The sequence below is a fragment of the Diabrotica virgifera genome, chromosome 2 (assembly GCF_917563875.1).
Source record: "Diabrotica virgifera virgifera chromosome 2, PGI_DIABVI_V3a".
Taxonomy (NCBI): Eukaryota; Metazoa; Arthropoda; class Insecta; order Coleoptera; family Chrysomelidae; genus Diabrotica; species Diabrotica virgifera.
The window spans coordinates 254,507,419-254,527,011 of record NC_065444.1 but is presented as its reverse complement, the minus strand read 5'-3'; the positions used below and the strand labels follow the sequence as shown (position 1 = coordinate 254,527,011).

Here is a 19,593-nt window from a genome sequence, read left to right as displayed (position 1 = left end):
ACAGTTACTTCGGAAACTGTGTCAAAGCTTTATTGGAAAAACGCGTTTGGACAAGACCATGGATTTTAAAAAGGTATGAATGAACGTGGATCATCCGCACTGGTTTTAGAAGAACTTCGCAATGAAGACTTAAAAGAGTATATCAGTATTTAACGAATGATGGCAGATGTGTTTGATATTCTGTTGAGTTTTGTGATGCCAAAAATTCAACAACAGCATACTATTATGAGAGAGGCTTTCCCAGCAAGAGTAAAGTTGGAGATCACTATAGATTTTCTTTCATCCGGCATTAGTTACAGAAGACTGAGTGACTTTTATCGGGTCTCAAGGTGTTCCATATCTAAATTCATACCAGAGGTATGTGAAGAAGTCTTCAAGGCATTGAAAGAAAACATAAAGTTATTATTAATCTCGGGACTTAATTTTGGCATATTAATTTTAGAAGCACGTGGTTATATCTTTGAAAATATAAAACAGGTCGACACTACGCACTTTCCGTTCAAAAACACTAGCTTTGCGGGCCAGACGAGGGTGGTACACAAGCCAGGATAGTAAAACCAGTAGAGGTTGACGCAAGTAGCTTAACAAAATAGAACTGCATGCTATTAAACTATCCTAGCTTAAGACACTGGCTTACTGTCTTTATCACTAGCTTACTAGCCTACACGCGAAGCTAGTTCTGTATACATGAAGCTAGTAATACTAGCTTGATAGTTTAAAAGCGCTAGCATGCTATCCTAGCTTGAAAAACTAGCCTCCTGTAATCCGGGCATAAATGGTGACAATGTCATTGCCAAGTAATGTTTATATACATATCCATACCAGTGAGAATTTTACTATTGGGACCGTGCAAGTTCGGCAAAGCGACCTCTATTTCTACGCTCTGTACTTTTATTCGCACTTTTAATTATATTGACCAATTATATTAGTCCTGGTTGCTGGATAATTGTCAAGGCCATAGTCCAAAAAAATAATAAGAAAAAAAATAAGATCCAGGTTATGTTATGCAAACGTAAACAATTGTATGTAGTAAATAAAATTAGTTATTAAAATGCAGTACTGCAAGCAAAATACAATTAATTAAATTTACCTTTATATAATAATTGCATATCATATCAATATTACGGAGTAATATATAATTTTTCTGCTTCAATGACAGAAGGTATGAAATATACGTCAATTTGACAATTTCAATTGACAATATGAATTATTTAAGATAGTTGCAATATTTCTCCGCGACTCGCGCACGGTCGTTTCTCGTTTCCCTTCCAAGTACTTGCACACCGCGAATACGTATTATGCCGTGTAAAGAAAGAACAAGCTGAAAATGCGAGCATTATCATAACGAAAACTTTTTTTATATACGTATTTAAATTCATAATATAGAAAATTGCTATTACGAAAAGCTGTTTAGAATTAAAAATTATGTTTTAATGTGCAAGTATATCATTCTAATTTAAATTTTGTGAACTATGAAGATACTTTACTCGAAATTCATATTTCTTTACATACCTCGTATAAAATTAATAAAATTTGATTCATGATGGTTGCATCATACATCTTCGACCAAGAAGAGATTTTTATGAAGAATAACTTTTCTTCGTCAAATTAAAAATACAAGAGTTATAAATGAAAATGATGTTGGTATCCATAATTTGAGAAAATTCGTCAAATATTTTTTTCCATTAGAAGGATGTAATTTCATATATCAGAACATACTTTTTATTCCAAACCACATTTTAAATAACAATTTTCCAATATTGTAAAATAAATAATACATACATAATAAAGATACTTTTTACTGATGAACTTTACTTGGATCTACAGACCGAGCGAGTCTCGTAAATTCCACGGCTTTGCGCCACGCTTCACGCAACCGTATTTGCGTACTTGTGTTTCGAGTTGTGTGGTCGTGCGCTGGTCGAGTGGAGTTATAATTTACCAAATTTAAATATAATCGTTTCTAATGATTCATTATTAATATAGTATATATGTATTATTGCTTTCAAAATATACTGAAATTGTATTTTTATACATTTATTACACATATTATTTTATATAATAATTAAATGCACTATAAAATGTCATTTATATTTTATTAATAGCTAAATAATTTAAAATTTAGTTTGACATTCAAGAAGTGTCAAACTCAAATGTAAATAATAACATTTGCTTTGCTTAACAAATTCAGATTAAAAAAGTAGCCTACTTCCCAATCAAAGATTTCAGCTGACGATTAGTGCGTGGTAGGAAATAACCGGATTGTGACGTCACATTTTAGATTTTGAGGTCGATTATCTCGAAGACGATTAGAGATATCGAAATGCCGTTTTCAGATTTGGATTCAGAAGACAAAACTACATAAGAATCCATCGATGCATCTGCTCTAAGTATTGCAGGAGCGGCAACGCAATAACACACAGACTTTTGCAAATTTATAAACGAAAAGTTTTCGTTGAAAAGTAGGGATAGACGTAAAATATTTGGTACTGCGCTCTTAACGATATTTCCAAATCGGTTGCATTATCTGTGCTTACTGCTATTCAAACACCTCACCTACCTTGTAGTACTTCTAATCCATACATTTTTTTAATAAAAAAAATCTTATTTGAAATTAATAAACACACCCCAAAAATAAAACTTATGTGGATCAAAGCACATTCAGGACTTACACATAATGAGCATGTAGACCAATTAGCTAAAAATTCCCTCATCCATGGAACAGTAACCAAATATCAGCCCTGCATTCTAGATGATTTTGCTTGTTTAAGAACTGAACAGATGAAGAGCTGGAAAACACACTGGGAAAGGTACTGTAACATTTCAACAACACAATACAGTTTGATACAACCGATTATTCCAGAAAAACCTTGGTATAAGAATTTCATCCTCCCTCGCAAATACATATCCACCATCAGTAGAATTAGATTTGGACATGCATGTTATCCTGCACATTTATTTGAAATAAACATATTAGATTCGAATATTTGTCAAGAATGTGAGGTTAAAAGTGACTTGAACCACATATTTTTTGAATGCAAAAAGCATAAACACCTAACCAATCACCTAATTAAAAGAATTATAGACCAGAACATCCCACTCCCTGTAAATATTCTCTTTATTCTGTCACTGAATAAAAAGAAAATTTTTGACTGTTTGGTATCTTTCTTGTCGGATAGTAAAATATTATTGTAATTAGTTATAAGTATTTGTAAAATATGTTTAAAAAAATATAAAAAAAAAGAAAAAGAAAAAAAAAATTAAAAAAAAAATTAAAAAAAAATAAAAACATGAAACAAAAAAGAATATAAAAAAAAATATATTAAAGAAAAAATCACTAAGAGGATTTAAACCTCCGCGGGGATGAACCGGGTTGACATCCTATCGTAGTGACAAAAAAAAACAAAACAAAAAACAAAACAAAAAAAAACTAAAATAAAATACAAAAAATAATGCATTTATTTTAATATTAAGATTAATATTTTTATTTGTAAAATGTATACACTATGTGTTCTTGATAAACATTAAGTAATATAATATATTTATATTTATTAACATAGTATGTACATTAGCTGTAATGAGTAGGTAAATAAGAATTAAAAAATTGTAATAATATAATAACCAAATTTCACTAATTGGCAATATCTTTAATACATTTACTTTTGATTGAGACTGGCTGAATGACGATAGTCCAAGCCAAAAAAGAAAAAAAAATCGGTTGCAAAATAATGATACACTAATAAGTTTGTCATAACAGTACCTGTATTTGGAAAAATATTGTTTGTGTACTGACAGCCAAAATAGACGTGTTTTAGATAGCAATTAAGTAATATTTAATTTACACGCTTATTTTACTCCTTAAAAAGCGAATGGAGGCTTGGAGGTGTGTGTGATGTAGGTGCGTATTAGTGAGACAAAACTCGAAGTCGGTTTTGACCACACCCTAGCAGTAAAGATTTTCCTGAAGGTTGTAAGTTGAAGGTTTTAAGTTGTAATGCGCGAAAAGAAAGAACATGTTTCTGTAGAGACGCTGTATTGGGAGAAAATGCTATTGCCTTTCTCAGCACAGCGGACCGTTTAAGTCAATGCTTTTATCCCTAGTCCAAAATAGTCACAAATTCGTGAATTATACTATATTCTAATGTCAAATAACTTACTCTTGAATTTCTTCCTTGGTGGCAACGTTTCCATTAACTATTTTTTGAACAATAAGATTATGGTCCTCGTCCGAAAGTTGTTCTCTAGAAACTAAAGGTACTGAGTCTACGGTTACGGTTTTACTACTACTGAGCCAAGGATGCTTCGAAATTTCGCTCAACGTTGCCCGTTTTTCTGGATTTCTCAACAGCATCCTAGATATCAAGCTGAAAAGGAATATTTTATATGGATTAATTTAATAAACAAACAAAAACTCACTTTCATTTACTTCGTACTGTGTACATTTAAAGAACGCTGGAATATACTATAACTGTGTTATATACAGTGATGAGTGCGTTAATAACCGGAAACATAACGCAAAAGATGGAAAACATAATACGTTGACTTCAGTCATAATTATACGTACGATGTTGAATATACCATTTTTTTAATTTCGCATAAAGTAAAAACTGATTGAAGACCATAAAGCAAATGTAAATAAAAATAGTTTAATTATAGACCAGGGCGCATCTGTAAAAATATTAGTACATTTGGACGTTGAGAGGTGACTCAAATTTTTTTGCAGAAATTGCTTGAAAATAAATCAAATAATAATATTTGAGTTATCCTCCCTCTCAAAAAGGTCCGGAACATTGTTTAAATAATCAAAATGTCAAAAAATTAAGGAAAAATTCGATTTTTTTCTTGGTTTTTTGATTATAACTTTAAAAGTATTCATTTTCGAGAAAAGTTGTACTAACATAAAAGTTGCGTAATTAAATTTCCTACGATATATAATTGGTTAAAAATTTAAAAAATAGTCACCCTTGTTGCAAAATAGCAATAATTGTGAAAAAAACATACAAAAACAGGTATTCGCATTTTACGTTTTTCAACCATTTATGCTACACTTAGGACCTTCATATTTTACCCTGAAAAACTTTATGATACAGTAAAACAATACTGTAAACTTCATTAAGATCGGTTCAATAAATTTTGCAAAATAAATTTTGCAATCCAGCTTTCGTAAAAAAATTCATTTTTTCAAAATGTTACACGACTGAAAATAAAGCAGATAGCAAGTTGAAAATTTTTTTGCCTATAGAAGGGTACTGTACCTTTCATTTGCAATTTTGCAAAATTAAAATCGATTAACACCACGGCGTCAGGAATTTTTTTAAATGAACATTAATTATTGGTGCTACGCGCAGGACAGAGGATAGTTTGCTCTGATTGGGCATTCCAATGACCTTGATAATGATTGATACATTTTAATTTTTATTACATTTCGATATAAATAAATAAATTTGTTTATTGCAAAATAAAAACACATACTCTATCCTTTGAAATAACACTTTTATTAGCAAAAACTTTCTTTGTTCATATATTTTAACTTAAATAATAAAAGTTTATTATTTTTAAACATATGCAATTGTTTAAACAATATTTCACAAACAATAATAAAATTAGTTTGATTTTTGTGGAATTAAAATATTAAAATACAACAAAATATAGAGTAAGAAAATAATATATTAAATAAAGATTGGAAGAAATTTTGGTGGAAATCAACTTGTGTGAATCGAACACCGCTGTCCTGCGCGTAGCACCAAAAATTATTGTTTGTTTCAAAAATTTTCTGACGCCGTGGTTATCAATCGATTTTAATTTTGAAAATTTCAAATGAAAGGTACAGTACACTTCTATAAGCAAAAAAAATTTCAACTTGCTATCTGCTTTATTTTCAGTCCTGTAACATTTTGAAAAAATGAATTTTTTTTGCGAAAGCTGTATTGCAAAATTTATTTTGCAAAATCTATTGAACCGATCTTAATGAAATTCACAGTATTGTTTTACTGTATCATAAAGTTTTTCTGGTTGAAACATGAAGGTCCTAAGTCTAGCATAAATGGTTTAAAAACGTAAAATGCGAATACTTGTTTTTGTATGGTTCTTTCGCAATTATTGCTATTTTGCAACTAGCGTGACTATTTTTAAAATTTTTAACCAATTCTATATTGTAGGAAATTTAATTACGCAACTTTTATTTCAGTACAACTTTTCTCGGAAATGAATAGTTTTAAAGTTATAATAAAAAAACCAAGAAAAAAATCGAATTGTTCCTTCAATTTTTGACATTTTGATTATTTAAACAATGTTCCGGACCTTTTTGAGAGGGAGGATAACTCAAATATTATTATTTGATTTATTTTCAAGCAATTTCTGCAAAAAAATTTGAGTCACCTCTCAACGTCCATCTTAAAACAGATGCGCCCTGGACTATTAGTAGTAAATTTTTAATCCAAAATTAAATTATTGATGAAGAATAATTTCTACTATGATTTGAGACGTCGCATACACTCTTGTGAAGATGTTATGAGAAATTAAAATAAAATGTTTTTCGACGTCACACCTATAATTGGACGGGATTCTGCAGAAAGGATCCAAACCACACTTTGTTAAAACCGAGATATTAGCCAAAAACTTTACGATAAAATTTAAAATTCTCTATTAAAAATAATCATGGTTTAACATTAAAATCGTCAATTTATGCATTAGATTTGATTTAACATATACTGCTTGATTCAAGAAAACAGTTGTTTTAAAAAAAATCCACTTTTGTGGCTTGGTTCCCTTCTGCAAAACAACTTAAGTGAATTCAAAGTTAACAAACATTTATTTTCCATTACTGAGTTACATAATCAGGCGTATAATCTAAAAAAATGTGAATACGAAATTACTCTGATTTAATAATTTTTTTTCGATTTCAAAATCTGGAAGACCTGTGAATTCAAGAAAACAGTTGCTATAAAAAAAATTCACTTTTGTGGCTTGGTTCCCTCCTGCAAAACAACTTAAGTGAATTCAAAGTTAACAAACATTTATTTTTCATTATTGAGTTACATAATCAGGCGTATAATCTAAAAAAATGTTAATATGAAATTACTGGGATTTAATAATTTGTTCTGGAAGTCCCGTGAATTCAAGAAAACAGTTGTTTTAAAAAAAATTCACTTTTGTGGCTTGATTCCCTTCTGCAAAATAACTTAAGTGAATTTGCATAAAGGAACCAACCCACATGGATCTGTTCTGCAGAACGCTGTCATGCTGCAACGATAATGTTGGTTGGTTCTTTCGCTCATAGAGGACGGTATATATCGTATGTGGCTTGGTTCTTTTCTGCACAAGTATCTACGGGGTATTTTACAACCTATGAGACTGTTAATAGGAAAAATACATATTTGTGGTTTGGTTCCTTTCTGCAGAATCCCGTCCAATTATGACTTAAGAACTAGCTTTATCTAGTACTATCTTACAATTTAATGTTTCCATCTTTTGCGTTATTTTGCCGGTTTTAGCGCACTCATAACTGTATACAAAAAGTCCGAGAACATTTCACTTTACTCTCGTACAAAGAACACCGAATATTAACTTGAACATAATAAGGAAATCTGTCGTATACTTACTTCCGGCAATTTTGTGATACATGCAGGGGAATATCATATTTGCAGTCCATGATCATTGTAAGGGTTTCAGAGTCATTGGCTTCTTGGAATGGAGGATGACCACACACTAACATATACAGAATTACGCCTAACGACCAAACATCTGAAAAATATATATTTTAATAGTAATAATAATACACTGCGCATCATAATATTAGGGTGATTCCGGAATTTGAAGTTCTTGACATTTTGAAATGGCTGTATCGTCAGACTATCTAATATTGTTGATTACTTCTCCGCCTACTCTTACTCCCTCTTGTCTGTCGTCCAAACCCTCCCTGAAGATTTGTTCAGAGTGTAGATTAAAAGGACTGGATGACAAAATACAACATACAACCATGTCGTATTCCACGTTTGATGGGTAGTTTTTCAGTACGACTATCTCCAATTTTGATAGAGGCTACCTGATTAAACACACACCGGCAAAATTAGCCGAACACCTTAAAAATGGGACATGTTTGAGGTATCGAATTTCCTAAACCAGTAGTCCGATTTGAGTTATTCTTTTAGTATGTTATAGCCTTATTATTTAAGAATATCGTTGTAAGAATATCGTATTTAGTAATATCGTTGCTAGACAGGTAAACATCATTTTATACCGGGTGTACCAATGTGTTTTTTTCTTAAAGTTTGGAACACCCTGTGGAATATTCTAGCATATGTAAAATATTAAAATTAAAACTCGATTGTAGACTTATTATTTCTTAACATTTTCCTTTTTGATTCATTTATTTATGTGGGATAATAAAAGTTATGTGAGTTAACAACTATCCATGTTTTTCATCAATAAATCCTCATAGTAGGGGGAAGAAAGTATGCGAAATTTGCAGTTACTCGAGCGTTATGGGGACCTATTGGATTGTGAAGAGTATGTGCTAAAACCAGAAGCATGTTAAGTTAAGTTTTCCATAAAGTGGGGGACTTTTCATTTTTTAATTTAATTTTCCATTTGAAACAATCGTTTTTTTCCGATTATAGCGCTATCTATCCATAATTCGAAAAAAAAATGTGTCGAATTAAAGTTGCTTATTTTTACGTAAAGAATCCAAATCTGCAATAAAAATTGGGGGCTCCTATTTAAGATTTTAAATTAAATCCCCCACCCCACCTCCGTGGGGGCTCTTGTTTGGTGCCATTCGATAGATTTTTCAAAAATAGTAAATAAGTGTATTTTGGAGTTTTTCGATCTGATGTTCATTTCGCGAAATATCGCAGGGTTCGTATTTAAAATTTTTAATTTACTCCTTATCCCGTTTCGTGGGATTTCGTTTTTGGTATAATTCGAGACTTTTGAAAAATATTGAACACGTATTTTTTAGTTTTTCGATCTGACGTTCATTTCACGAAATATTCGCCTTTTTTGTGAAACTTTGTGACTCACCCATTTTCTTAGGCCCCGTTCAAATAGTCACATTTTTAAATATGCACTATTTTGCATGTACTTAACGTACCTTATCTTAATCTGACGATTTCGAATTTTTCTAAGGATCGATTTTTTTTTTCGGATCCCCCTTAGCGAACTCCCCTGTATTAAGAACCAACATTATGGTAGAGGTACATTTACAGCGTACAAGGTTTCTCATTATTTGCTTATGTTAGATAATAAAAAAGTTATGTACGTTAACAACTAGCCATGTTTTCCATCAATAACCTCTCATTTTCTGCTTAGTTTAATAAACAATCTTAAACTAGGCTATGAGAAAGTTTCACAAAAAAAGCGAACATTTCACGAAATAAACATCAGATCGAAAAACTAAAAAATACTTGTTTAATATTTTTCAAAAATCTATCGAATAATACTAAACACGACACCCCACGGAGAGGGGTGGGGGGTAAATTAAAAATTTTAAATACGAACTCTGCGATATTTCGCGAAATGAACATCAGATCGTAAAACTGCAAAATACACGTATTCAATATTTTTGAAAAATCTATCGAATGGCACCAAACACGACCCCCCACGAAGGTGGGGTGGGGGGTTACTTTAAAACTTAAATAGGAGCCCCCAATTTTTATTGCAGATTTGGATACTTGACGTAAAAATAAGCAACTTTTATTCGCAACATTTTTTCCAATTATGGATAGATGGCGTTATAATCGGAAAAAAAGATTGGTGGAAATTGAAAATTAAATTAAAAAATGGAGAGTCCCACACTTTATGGAAAACTTAACTTAACTTTTTTTTTGTTTTAGCACCCACTCTTCACAATCCAATAGGTCCCCATAACGCTCGAGTAACTGCAAATGTAGCATACTTTCCTCCCCTACTATGAGGATTTATTGATGAAAAACATGGATAGTTGTTAACGCACATAACTTTTTTATTATCCCACACAAGTAAATGAATCAAAAAGAAAAATGTTAAGAAAGCCTAAGTCTACAATCGAGTTTTAATTTTAATATTTTACATATGCTAGAATATTCCACAGGGTGTTCCAAACTTTAAGAAAAAAACACAGTATGATTGGTACACCCGGTATAAAATGATATTTACCTGCCTAGCAACGATATTACTACAACGATATTCTTAAATAATAAGGCTATAACATACTAAAAGAATAACTCAAATCGGACTACTGGTTTAGGAAATTCGAGACCTCAAACATGTCCCATTTTTAAGGTGTTCGGCTAATTTTGCCGGTGTGTGTAATATAAGTATTTTAGCAGTAAAAAAACGGGATAATTCCCGAAAGTTGGCTGTATACCATCTAGTTAAATAACTTAACGTGAAGTAAAAACTCCCTGGTGAAGTTGGTATAAAATATTTTAATGTTTTTTAATCCAAAAGGATTACATTCAAAACGTTTTCGGATTTATCAGTGCATCATCAGTGAACTCCCTGTCCTTGCAAAATAGCCACAATGCCAAACACTGGTTAGGTTAAATGTTCTAACTACATAGTAAATATAATAAAATAGTTTGGCTTAAAATCTATGATTGACAGAAATAACGTGGTTCAATGCAGACGTGATAATAAAAAATATGTAAACGTAGAGCTATTAGAAATATAAGATAATAAAAGGTACAAATAAAAGTAAAAGCTATTTTTATTTTAACCGAACCGTATTACAGTAAAACCTCCGTTAACCGAAACGGCCGACAGTTTGAATAATTTCATCATAAAACGGAAACAATTCGATATTAATTTGTCAGCATCATCAACATTGCTTTCATACAGCTAAAGAATGGAATTAAATATACAATACATTACGAAATCGCCTCATAGTATTTTTTAATAGCAACTTTGACCAAGAATACTGTGTAATTTGACACAAAAAGTATACAAAAAACAATGTTATTTTTAACCAAAATTCTTGTTATCAGAAACAGCCTCCGCCCCAATTATTTCGGTTAACGGAGGTTTTACTGTATTACAATTATATACAAACAAAGAGATTAAGATGTTTCCTTTACAAAATATTCTAACAGACTGAACATTAAACACAGAACTAAAATACAGTTCTTGCATTCACATGCCTTGTAACATGATACTTTTATGCAATCTTTCGTAAGAGGGTATCGGCCTAATGGTTCTAAGAAGTGGCCCTCCCATGAAGAAATACTCCACGTGTTTATTCTAACACTTGACAAAAATAATATATAGTTGAGTATTAAGTAAATTCTAACAAGAGCATCATGTTGCTAGAAGCAATCCATTGGCATCGACTTTAAGCCAAACTATTTTATTATATTTACTATGTAGTTAGAACATTTAACCTAACCAGTGTTTGGCATTGTGGCTATTTTGCAAGGACAGGGAGTTCACTGATGATGGACTGATAAGTCCGGAAACGTTTTTGAATGGAATCCTTTTGGATTTAAAAAAATAATTCTTCATTAAAGTATTTTATACCAACTACACCAAGGAGTTTTTACTTCACGTTAAGTTGTTATTTTAGCAGTCTTATATCGTAGCGATCAAGTCCTGCCTGCAGGCAATCAAAAAGTGTGTCGTGTTGTACTCGGACGAATGACTTCTCCAAGTAGATGAAACAAATATAAACGTTCTTTCGGAACTCGCAACTTTTTTGTAAGAGAACATATAAAATAGTGTCTCTAGTTCCTAGAGCATTTTTAAATCCAAATTGTGTATTATACCCTATTTCACGAAGTGACAACGAATATTTAACTGTGCAAAATAAGAAGAACGAAAGTAAATTGCAAATTACATTGTTGTTTATTGGAATAATTATTAGCGCCATTTACTTTCGTACTTCTTATGTTGTACAGTAAAATATTCGTTGTCGAAGTAATCCAAAACAGGCGTATGTTCGTGGAATGGCCCATACCCATACTTTCGCATAAAGGAATACTTGGTTTTGTATAATTCGTGTAAAAGTATCTTAAGTGTGTGACTCATCAAACTGATTAGTCCAAAATCGTTGAATTTGGTAGGCCTGCTTTTCTTGGGTAATGTTGTGAAGTGATTCCAACCAATCATCTGGTAGTTTTCCTTCGTTGTAAATTTTGTTGAAGAAAGTGGTTAAGTAAGTAATGTTTTCCTCGTCCAAAAGTTTAAGTAGCTCAGCATAAATTTGATCTGGTCCAGGTACTTTATTATTTTTGACATGCAGTATTGCTTTTCTGACTTTTGGTTTCAGTATACTTGGATGTTTGTCTAACTGGTTGTCACAGATAGGATGTGTATGTATTTTCTCGAGAAGCATCGTAAAAAAGGTCACTGATGGTTCTCTCCCAATCTATGCACTGGACGAACTGTAATATAATACGTTTCTTGTTTTAGTTTCACGGCGAAATTATTTTGTATTAGTTCTACTCCTGAGTATAGAGACCATCTTTTCGTTGGAATTTTGCCACGTTGAATAGACGGTAAGTGAGATGCCAAACTTGGTCTCATTAAAAGTGTTACTTTCTTCGGAAATAAAGCTTTGAATTGTTAAGTTATTTCCAGTTTATCAGTTTATGAGATAAAACAAGTTTTAACCAATATTAGGGAAGATTTTTGTTGTACTTACCGACAGCTGGTGCATCATATGAATCTCCTAAAAGTATTTCAGGTGCTGAATAGGCTAAACTACCACATGAGGTTTCTAACTTTTGACCGGGATAAAACTTATTGCTAAAACCGAAATCTGTCAACTTGACAATGCCCTGTTTCTTGAAAAATACTACATTTTCAGGCTTCAGGTCCCTATGTACAACGTGCAACTGATGACAATATGATATCGCCCTGAAAAGAAGCAATATTTAATTAATATTATCAAGAAATACATAATCTTGGAAGATAAAGGACACCGCACACATTTTATGGAAAATGTAATGTCACTTAAATACAATAAAATTTACATGAATAGATTCATTTCCATGAATAGAATCGTCTCGAAATTATAATCATTTTATATTATTACGCCACCTCTGAATTTTGATTAATAACGACGTAAATTGTAATTAAAGTTTATGGAAATTATTCAGCTGTTTTGTTGTTTGCTTCATGTTTGCCTTATGAAGTATTCTGAATTCACGAATAATTATGTGATCTTCTTTGATTATATAATTCATAACAAAGTCGAGACCATTGTCCTAAACTTCAAACTTTGTCTAACAATTTTTATAGGTAGATTTCGGGTTAATGTTGACCAATTTGGGGATTTTGAAATATTTGGTCAATATCTAAAGTCTAAAAAATGTGGAATAAGGAAAGACACCATCGGTCGACATGTTTCTTCTTTTTAGAGTCTTCAGGACAGCCTGTGGTATACCCTAAATCGAAGTAAATCTTGGCTGTTTCACTAAGCAAAATAATAAAATATTATTTGCTGACGGACACGTTAGCGCCATTTTTCCAAACAAAGAGAAAAGAGAAAATTGTCTTTCTGCATGCTTTATAAATAGTAAAAAGCTCAGGCAATAGACTGTTACCAAGGATTCTGCATTTCGAGCTGAAAGAGAATTTTCTCTTTTCTCTTTGTCTCTAAAAAACGCGTTCGTGATCAAAATTTCGGGCCGATGCTTTTTAAATAAATTCATTTTTTCGAATCTTGAAAAAACCAATAAATATTTTTTTAAATTTAACCGCAGAATGAAAGACTACATTATTACCGACGGCCGAAAGTCCCTGAAAACTTCTATAATGTTTATTTTAATAAGTTACAGGGGTGAAAAAAAAAGAGAAAATTTAGTGTGATTTTTAATTTTAAATATCTCATTCAAAAGAAAATTTTTGTTTATTCTAACTGTACAGCACAGGCATTTTTAGATAAATTTTTTAAAAATATAAAATAATTAAATATGCAAAAGCAAGTGTGAACCTAGTTTCATTCTGACTGAGAAAAAAAAATGAGGAAAAAAGGTGTTTTTCTATGTACGGATATTTACAAAGTTTGACGCATTTTATTGCTTACCTTACAATTTGACTAAAGTACTCTTTGGCAACTTTTTCAGGAAGTCCAGTCTCATGACGCATGATATATTCATAGAGGTCGCCCCCATCGCCCAACTCCAGTACTAAATAAAGTTTGGTCGCTGTATCTATGACCTCGTACAACCGAACGACGTTCGGGTGCTGGACTAATTTCATACAGCGGACCTATAAAAAGAAAAACAAAAAATATATTAACAACTGAAATATCCTTTAGCTTTTTAGCTCCCCAGGTTCACCTTCATTTAAAAAACTCCCCAGGTTCACCCGATTTAACGATTTTGGTTTCTAGACCAGAGCGCATCTGTAAAAATATTAGTACATTTGGATGTTGAGAGGTGACTCGTATTTTTTTTGCAGAAATTGCTTGAAAAAAACCCATATAATAAGATTTGAGTTATCCTTCCACTCAAAAAGGTCCGGAACATCACTGTTTAAATAATTAAAATGTCAAAAAATGAAGGAAAAATTTTATTTTTTTTTCTTTGTTTTTTGATTATAACTTTAAAAGTATTCATTTCCGAGAAAAGTTGCACTGACATAAAAGTTACGTAATTAAATTTCCTACAATTTAGGATTGGTTAAAAATTATAAAAATTGTCAGCCTTGTTGCAAAATAACAATAATTGCGAAAAAAACATAAAAAACAAGTATTGTCATTTTACGTTTTCCTACCATTTATGCTACACTTAGGACTTACATATTTCACCCAGAAAAACTTTATGATATAATAAAACAATATTGTCAATTTCATTTCAAGATCGGTAACAGGTTTTGCAAAATAAATTTTGCAATCCAGCTTTCGCAAAATTGATTTTTTCAAAATGTTGCAGGACTGAAAATAAAGCAGACAAAAAGTTGATTTTTTTACATATAGAGGAATACTGTACCTTTCATTTGTAATTTGCAAAATTAAAATCGGTTAACTACCACCACGTCAGGAATTTTTTTAAATAAACATCAATTTTTGGTGCTACGCGCAGGTCAACGGATACGTTTGCTCTGATTGGGCATTCCAATGACCTCTGATAATGATTGATAAATTTTAATTTTTAGTACATTTCGATATAAATAAATAAATTTGTTTATTGCAAAATAAAAACACATACTCTGTCCTTTGAAATAATACTTTTTTTAGCAAAAACTTTCTTTGTTCATATATTTTAACTTAATAGTTAATAGAGAATAAAAGTTTATTATTTTTAAACATATGCAATTGTTTAAACAATATTTCACAAACAATTAGTTTGATTTTTATGGAATTAAAATATTAAAATACAACAAAATATAGAGTAAGAAAATAATATATTAGATAAAGATTGGAAGAAATTTTGGTGGAAATCAACTTGAGTGAATCGAACACCGCTGTCCTGCGCGTAGCACCAAAAATTAATGTTTATTTAAAAAAATTCCTGACGCCGTGGTAGTTAACCGATTTTAATTTTGCAAATTGCAAATGAAAGGTATAGTATTCTTCTTTATGCAAAAAAAAATTAATTTGCTATCTGCTTTATTTTCAGTTCTGCAATATTTTGAAAAAATGAATTTTTTTTGCGAAAGCTGGATTGTAAAATTTATTTTACAAAATCTGTTGAACCGATCTTAATGAAATTTACAATGTTGTTTTATTATATCATAATAAAATATTTCTGGGTAAAATATGAACGTCCTAAGTGTAGCATAAATGGTTGAAAAACGTAAAATGCAAATACAGTAAAACCTGCCATATCCGGATGAATGTGGCGACAGACCGATCCGGATATGAAAAAATCCGGATATCAAGACCACTTCTGTATTGACTAACTGTTAATAACTTTAGTCGATAGACACGTTTTATAGATTCTATAATACCTTGATCCATAGGCTGACAGAGGAATGTCATTTTTGGGGGCAAAAAAGACACTTTATTTCGTCATATTTTAGTTCTTTTGGGTCGGGATTAGGGGGTGCGTTGTCCAATGGCCTTTCTCGGTAGATTTCGGTAGAGGTCCGGATATGACAGGTCCGGATGTGGCAGGTTGTAACGTACATGTTTTTTTTTCGCAATTATTACTATTTTGCAACACGAGTGACAATTTTTAAAATTTCTAACCAATCCTATATTGTAGAATATTTAATTACGCAACTTTTATGTCAGTGCAACTTTTCTCGGAAGTTAATACTTTTAAATATATAATCAAAAAACGACGAAAAAATCGAATTTTTGCTTGATTATTTGATATTTTGATTATTTATACAATGTTCCGGACCTTTTTGAGTGGGAGGATAACTCAATTATCATTATATTAGTTAATTCCAAGCAATTTCTGCAAAAAAATATGAGTCACCTCTCGACGTCCATCTCAAAACAGATGCGCCCTGGAATATTCTGATAGTGCGTCGTTTATTATATTCCAGTTTTATAATTATTATACTTATTTCGCGGTTCTTCCTCAACTGCAGTCCAGAAGTAACTATATGATAAACATGAGATTTGTCTTTTTAGTTTTGCATATAGGCGCTGAGAGAGCGCCACCAATAAAAACTTCCCGACACAAATGTAACCTCAATCTTTTGTTGACATAAATCCAGAGATTCATTGCGATACAACAAATCGTGCAGATACAATGAATTTTTGAAATCAGCAAGTCTATCGAAAAATGGATCTTAGCCGAGAACATTTTTGAGCAATAATTTTTACAATTTTAGGAGAGAATGATCATAAAGACAATGTCTCGCTGAAATGGTTTCTATGTTTGAGAATGAAGCATCACACTAGTCAACTATTTCCAGCTGGTACTGCGAATTTTAACGTGGTCGCTCCAGTCTCAGCGACGAATCAATGCAAGTTCCACCCAAAACAGCAGTGGCACAGCAAAACATCGATGCGGTTCGTCAGCTAATTTAAGGATGACCGAAGTGTAACATACCGGGAGATAGAGGCTTCTTTGGGCATTTCAGAGACCTCGATTCAAAAGATCCTACATGAAGAACCGAGTGTTACGAAATTGGGATTCCTGTTGGATCCCTCATTTGCTTACACAAGAGCAAAAAGCGGTTCGCTTCAATTGGCATCGAAAAACATTGGAACAGTTCAACAAAGGAAGCTCAAAAAACGTTTATAGTATTGTTAGAGGCGATGAGTATTGGATTTACTCCTATACGAACCGGAAAATAAACGCCCATCCGCTGTGTGGGTGTTTCACCATGAGGAAAAAAACAACAAAAGTGATCCGTTCTCGAAGTGTGTCAAAGAAAATGGTGCAACTTTTATGTCAAAATCTGTTCATGTCGCAGTAATTGCTTTAGTAGATCAAAGAACGGTTACTTCTGATTGGTATATAACCGTTTGTTTACCAGAAGTTATCGCGAAACTCCGACAAAGCAACACACAACGGCGAATCATCCTACATCAGGATAATGCAAGTGCTCACACTGCTCAAAAGACAATAGAGTTTTTGGACCTTCAAAACGTCGAATTGTTAAACCATCCAACGTATAGCCTCGATCTAAGTCCCAACGACTTTTCACGTTCCCAAAGATTAAGAATTCAATGCGTGGCCAACGACTCCAGTCGCCGGAACAAGCCATCAATATCTCTAAAATCGCGGTTTGGCAGGTGTCAACTGAAGCCTGGAATAACTGTTTTAGCAATTGGTATGAACGTATGCAAAAGTGTATCGATCTTGGTGGGACATATTTTGAAAAGCAATAAAGTACTTTCAAGTCTATAATATATATTTTTTGTCTTTATGGCTATATGCAAAGCAGAAACTTAAGTCAAAAACAAAAATAACCATATACAAAACCCTTATACAACCAGTGTTGACATATGGATCGGAGACATGGACCATCTCCAAGGCAGATGAAAACCTTCTGCTTATATTTGAACGAAGGATCCTGAGAGGAATATTCGGTGGCATCTGTGAAAATTGTATTTGGAGGAGGAGGTACAACTACTAGGTATACCACAGATATAAACATATATTTGGTGGTAAAGACGTAGTATCTCTTTTAAGAATAGGAAGACTATTCCCACAACCTGTGGGAAGTAGAAATAGGGGTAGACCAAAACTTAGATGGAAGGATGGTGTAGATGAGGATGGAAGAAAAATAGGCGCAGCAAACTGGCAACGGTTGGCAATGGACAGGACTGACTGGCGAGCCTAGACTAAGGTCGAGGCTCTTTCATAGGGCTGTAGCACCATTGATGATGATGATGGCTATATACAAACTAAAAAGACAACCCTGGTATGAGATGAACATTTTAGCTGGGTAGTGCTATCTCCGGAGCAATGAGGTTTTAGAAAACTGTAAAGTGAGCTAGAACCTCTGGTATCGCTCCAGCAATAACAGTTTTGTATTGTAAATTTAAAATTATATTTTTTTGTCACATATTAGACAGATAGCAGTCAGTCATTTTAGCAACGTCTCTAAAATGTTCACACTTCTATTATGTTAAAAGATACCTTTAATATAATTATCGCGTCTGGAACAAATGTCGAATTGCGTGACACAATCTATAAATATATTAAAGTAGAGTGGATTAATCACAAGATCGGACAGCTAAACATTAAGGTACACAATGTCTGATTAAATTTACTAACAAAATTTGCCAACGAACATTAATTAACAAATCTAATGAGATGAAAGGTATATATTGTATATGTAAAATTTCACAAATACGTTTATTATTCTATTGGATATAAATTGAGTCAATACTGGCAATCTTTTGAGTTTTTATTTATTTAATGTTAAAAATTGTGGGTCAACCGGTTTCGACGCTTGCATTATTTACCTCATCATCAGGCCCAGTACATTTAGTCTTCCATAAATTACAAACTACAAGCTAAAAATTACAAAAGACAAAAAAATATATATATTGTTGTATAATTTTTTTGTGGGAAAAATGTAGCAAATAAATTTATATCAAAGACCACGAAATTTATAGATTTTCATCGCCCTGTATATGATCAAAAATTGTAATAGGATAATTTCGTGAGTAATCAGTGTTTTCGCGGAATAGTGAAATCGTTAAGAAGGTGGTTTTTCTTAATGGGTTTTTGAACGGACTAAAACAATGGTGCGGTCAAAGTACACAATACAGTTTTATGTCGCTTTGCAATGGACAATAAGACATTTTATAAAAAAATTCGAAGAAGGTTAAGCGGTAAACAAATTTATTTATTTTAGAATGTAAGGCTTTTTGTTTAGCAACGAGAGTAATTTGATGTCTCCCAGAATTTAACAAATTGGAAAGTTGTATCCAAATTAAATCGTTTCTTAAGAAATGATAATATAGGTGTATTGGGTAGAAAGGATGTTTGGTGATTGGTGGAAAATGATGGATGGAAGGGATGAGAGTGTTGAGTCTGATTTTGACGAGAGAAAAAATAGGCACTGTGAAATTAATATCTGAAGACAGCAGTCCAGTTTTAGAAAAGTGAGAAGTCAGTGTAAAGTGGTGAAGTTTGCCTTTGCGAGCAGAATCAAGTTGAAACGAAATCGTTGACCGAGTTGAGAAGTTAATTTTCCTTGGACCGAGGAAGATTCCTGTTTCTGTCTAGAACGAGTAGCCGATTGGTACATATTTGC

General features: G+C 32.1%; 1 protein-coding gene across 1 annotated transcript in view; it reads right to left on the bottom strand.

The window, feature by feature from the left end:
* The window catches only part of LOC126880554 (SNF-related serine/threonine-protein kinase-like), a 111,992-nt gene that overhangs the window by 44,090 nt on the left and 48,309 nt on the right, over positions 1–19,593 (bottom strand). The window contains exons 3-6 of the mRNA XM_050644485.1: positions 14,003–14,187; positions 12,617–12,831; positions 7,602–7,743; positions 4,158–4,364 (exon numbers count right to left, since the gene is read on the bottom strand). Of these exons, the coding sequence (XP_050500442.1) occupies positions 4,158–4,364; positions 7,602–7,743; positions 12,617–12,831; positions 14,003–14,187 (749 nt within the window). The remainder of the gene's footprint in view (positions 1–4,157; positions 4,365–7,601; positions 7,744–12,616; positions 12,832–14,002; positions 14,188–19,593) is intronic.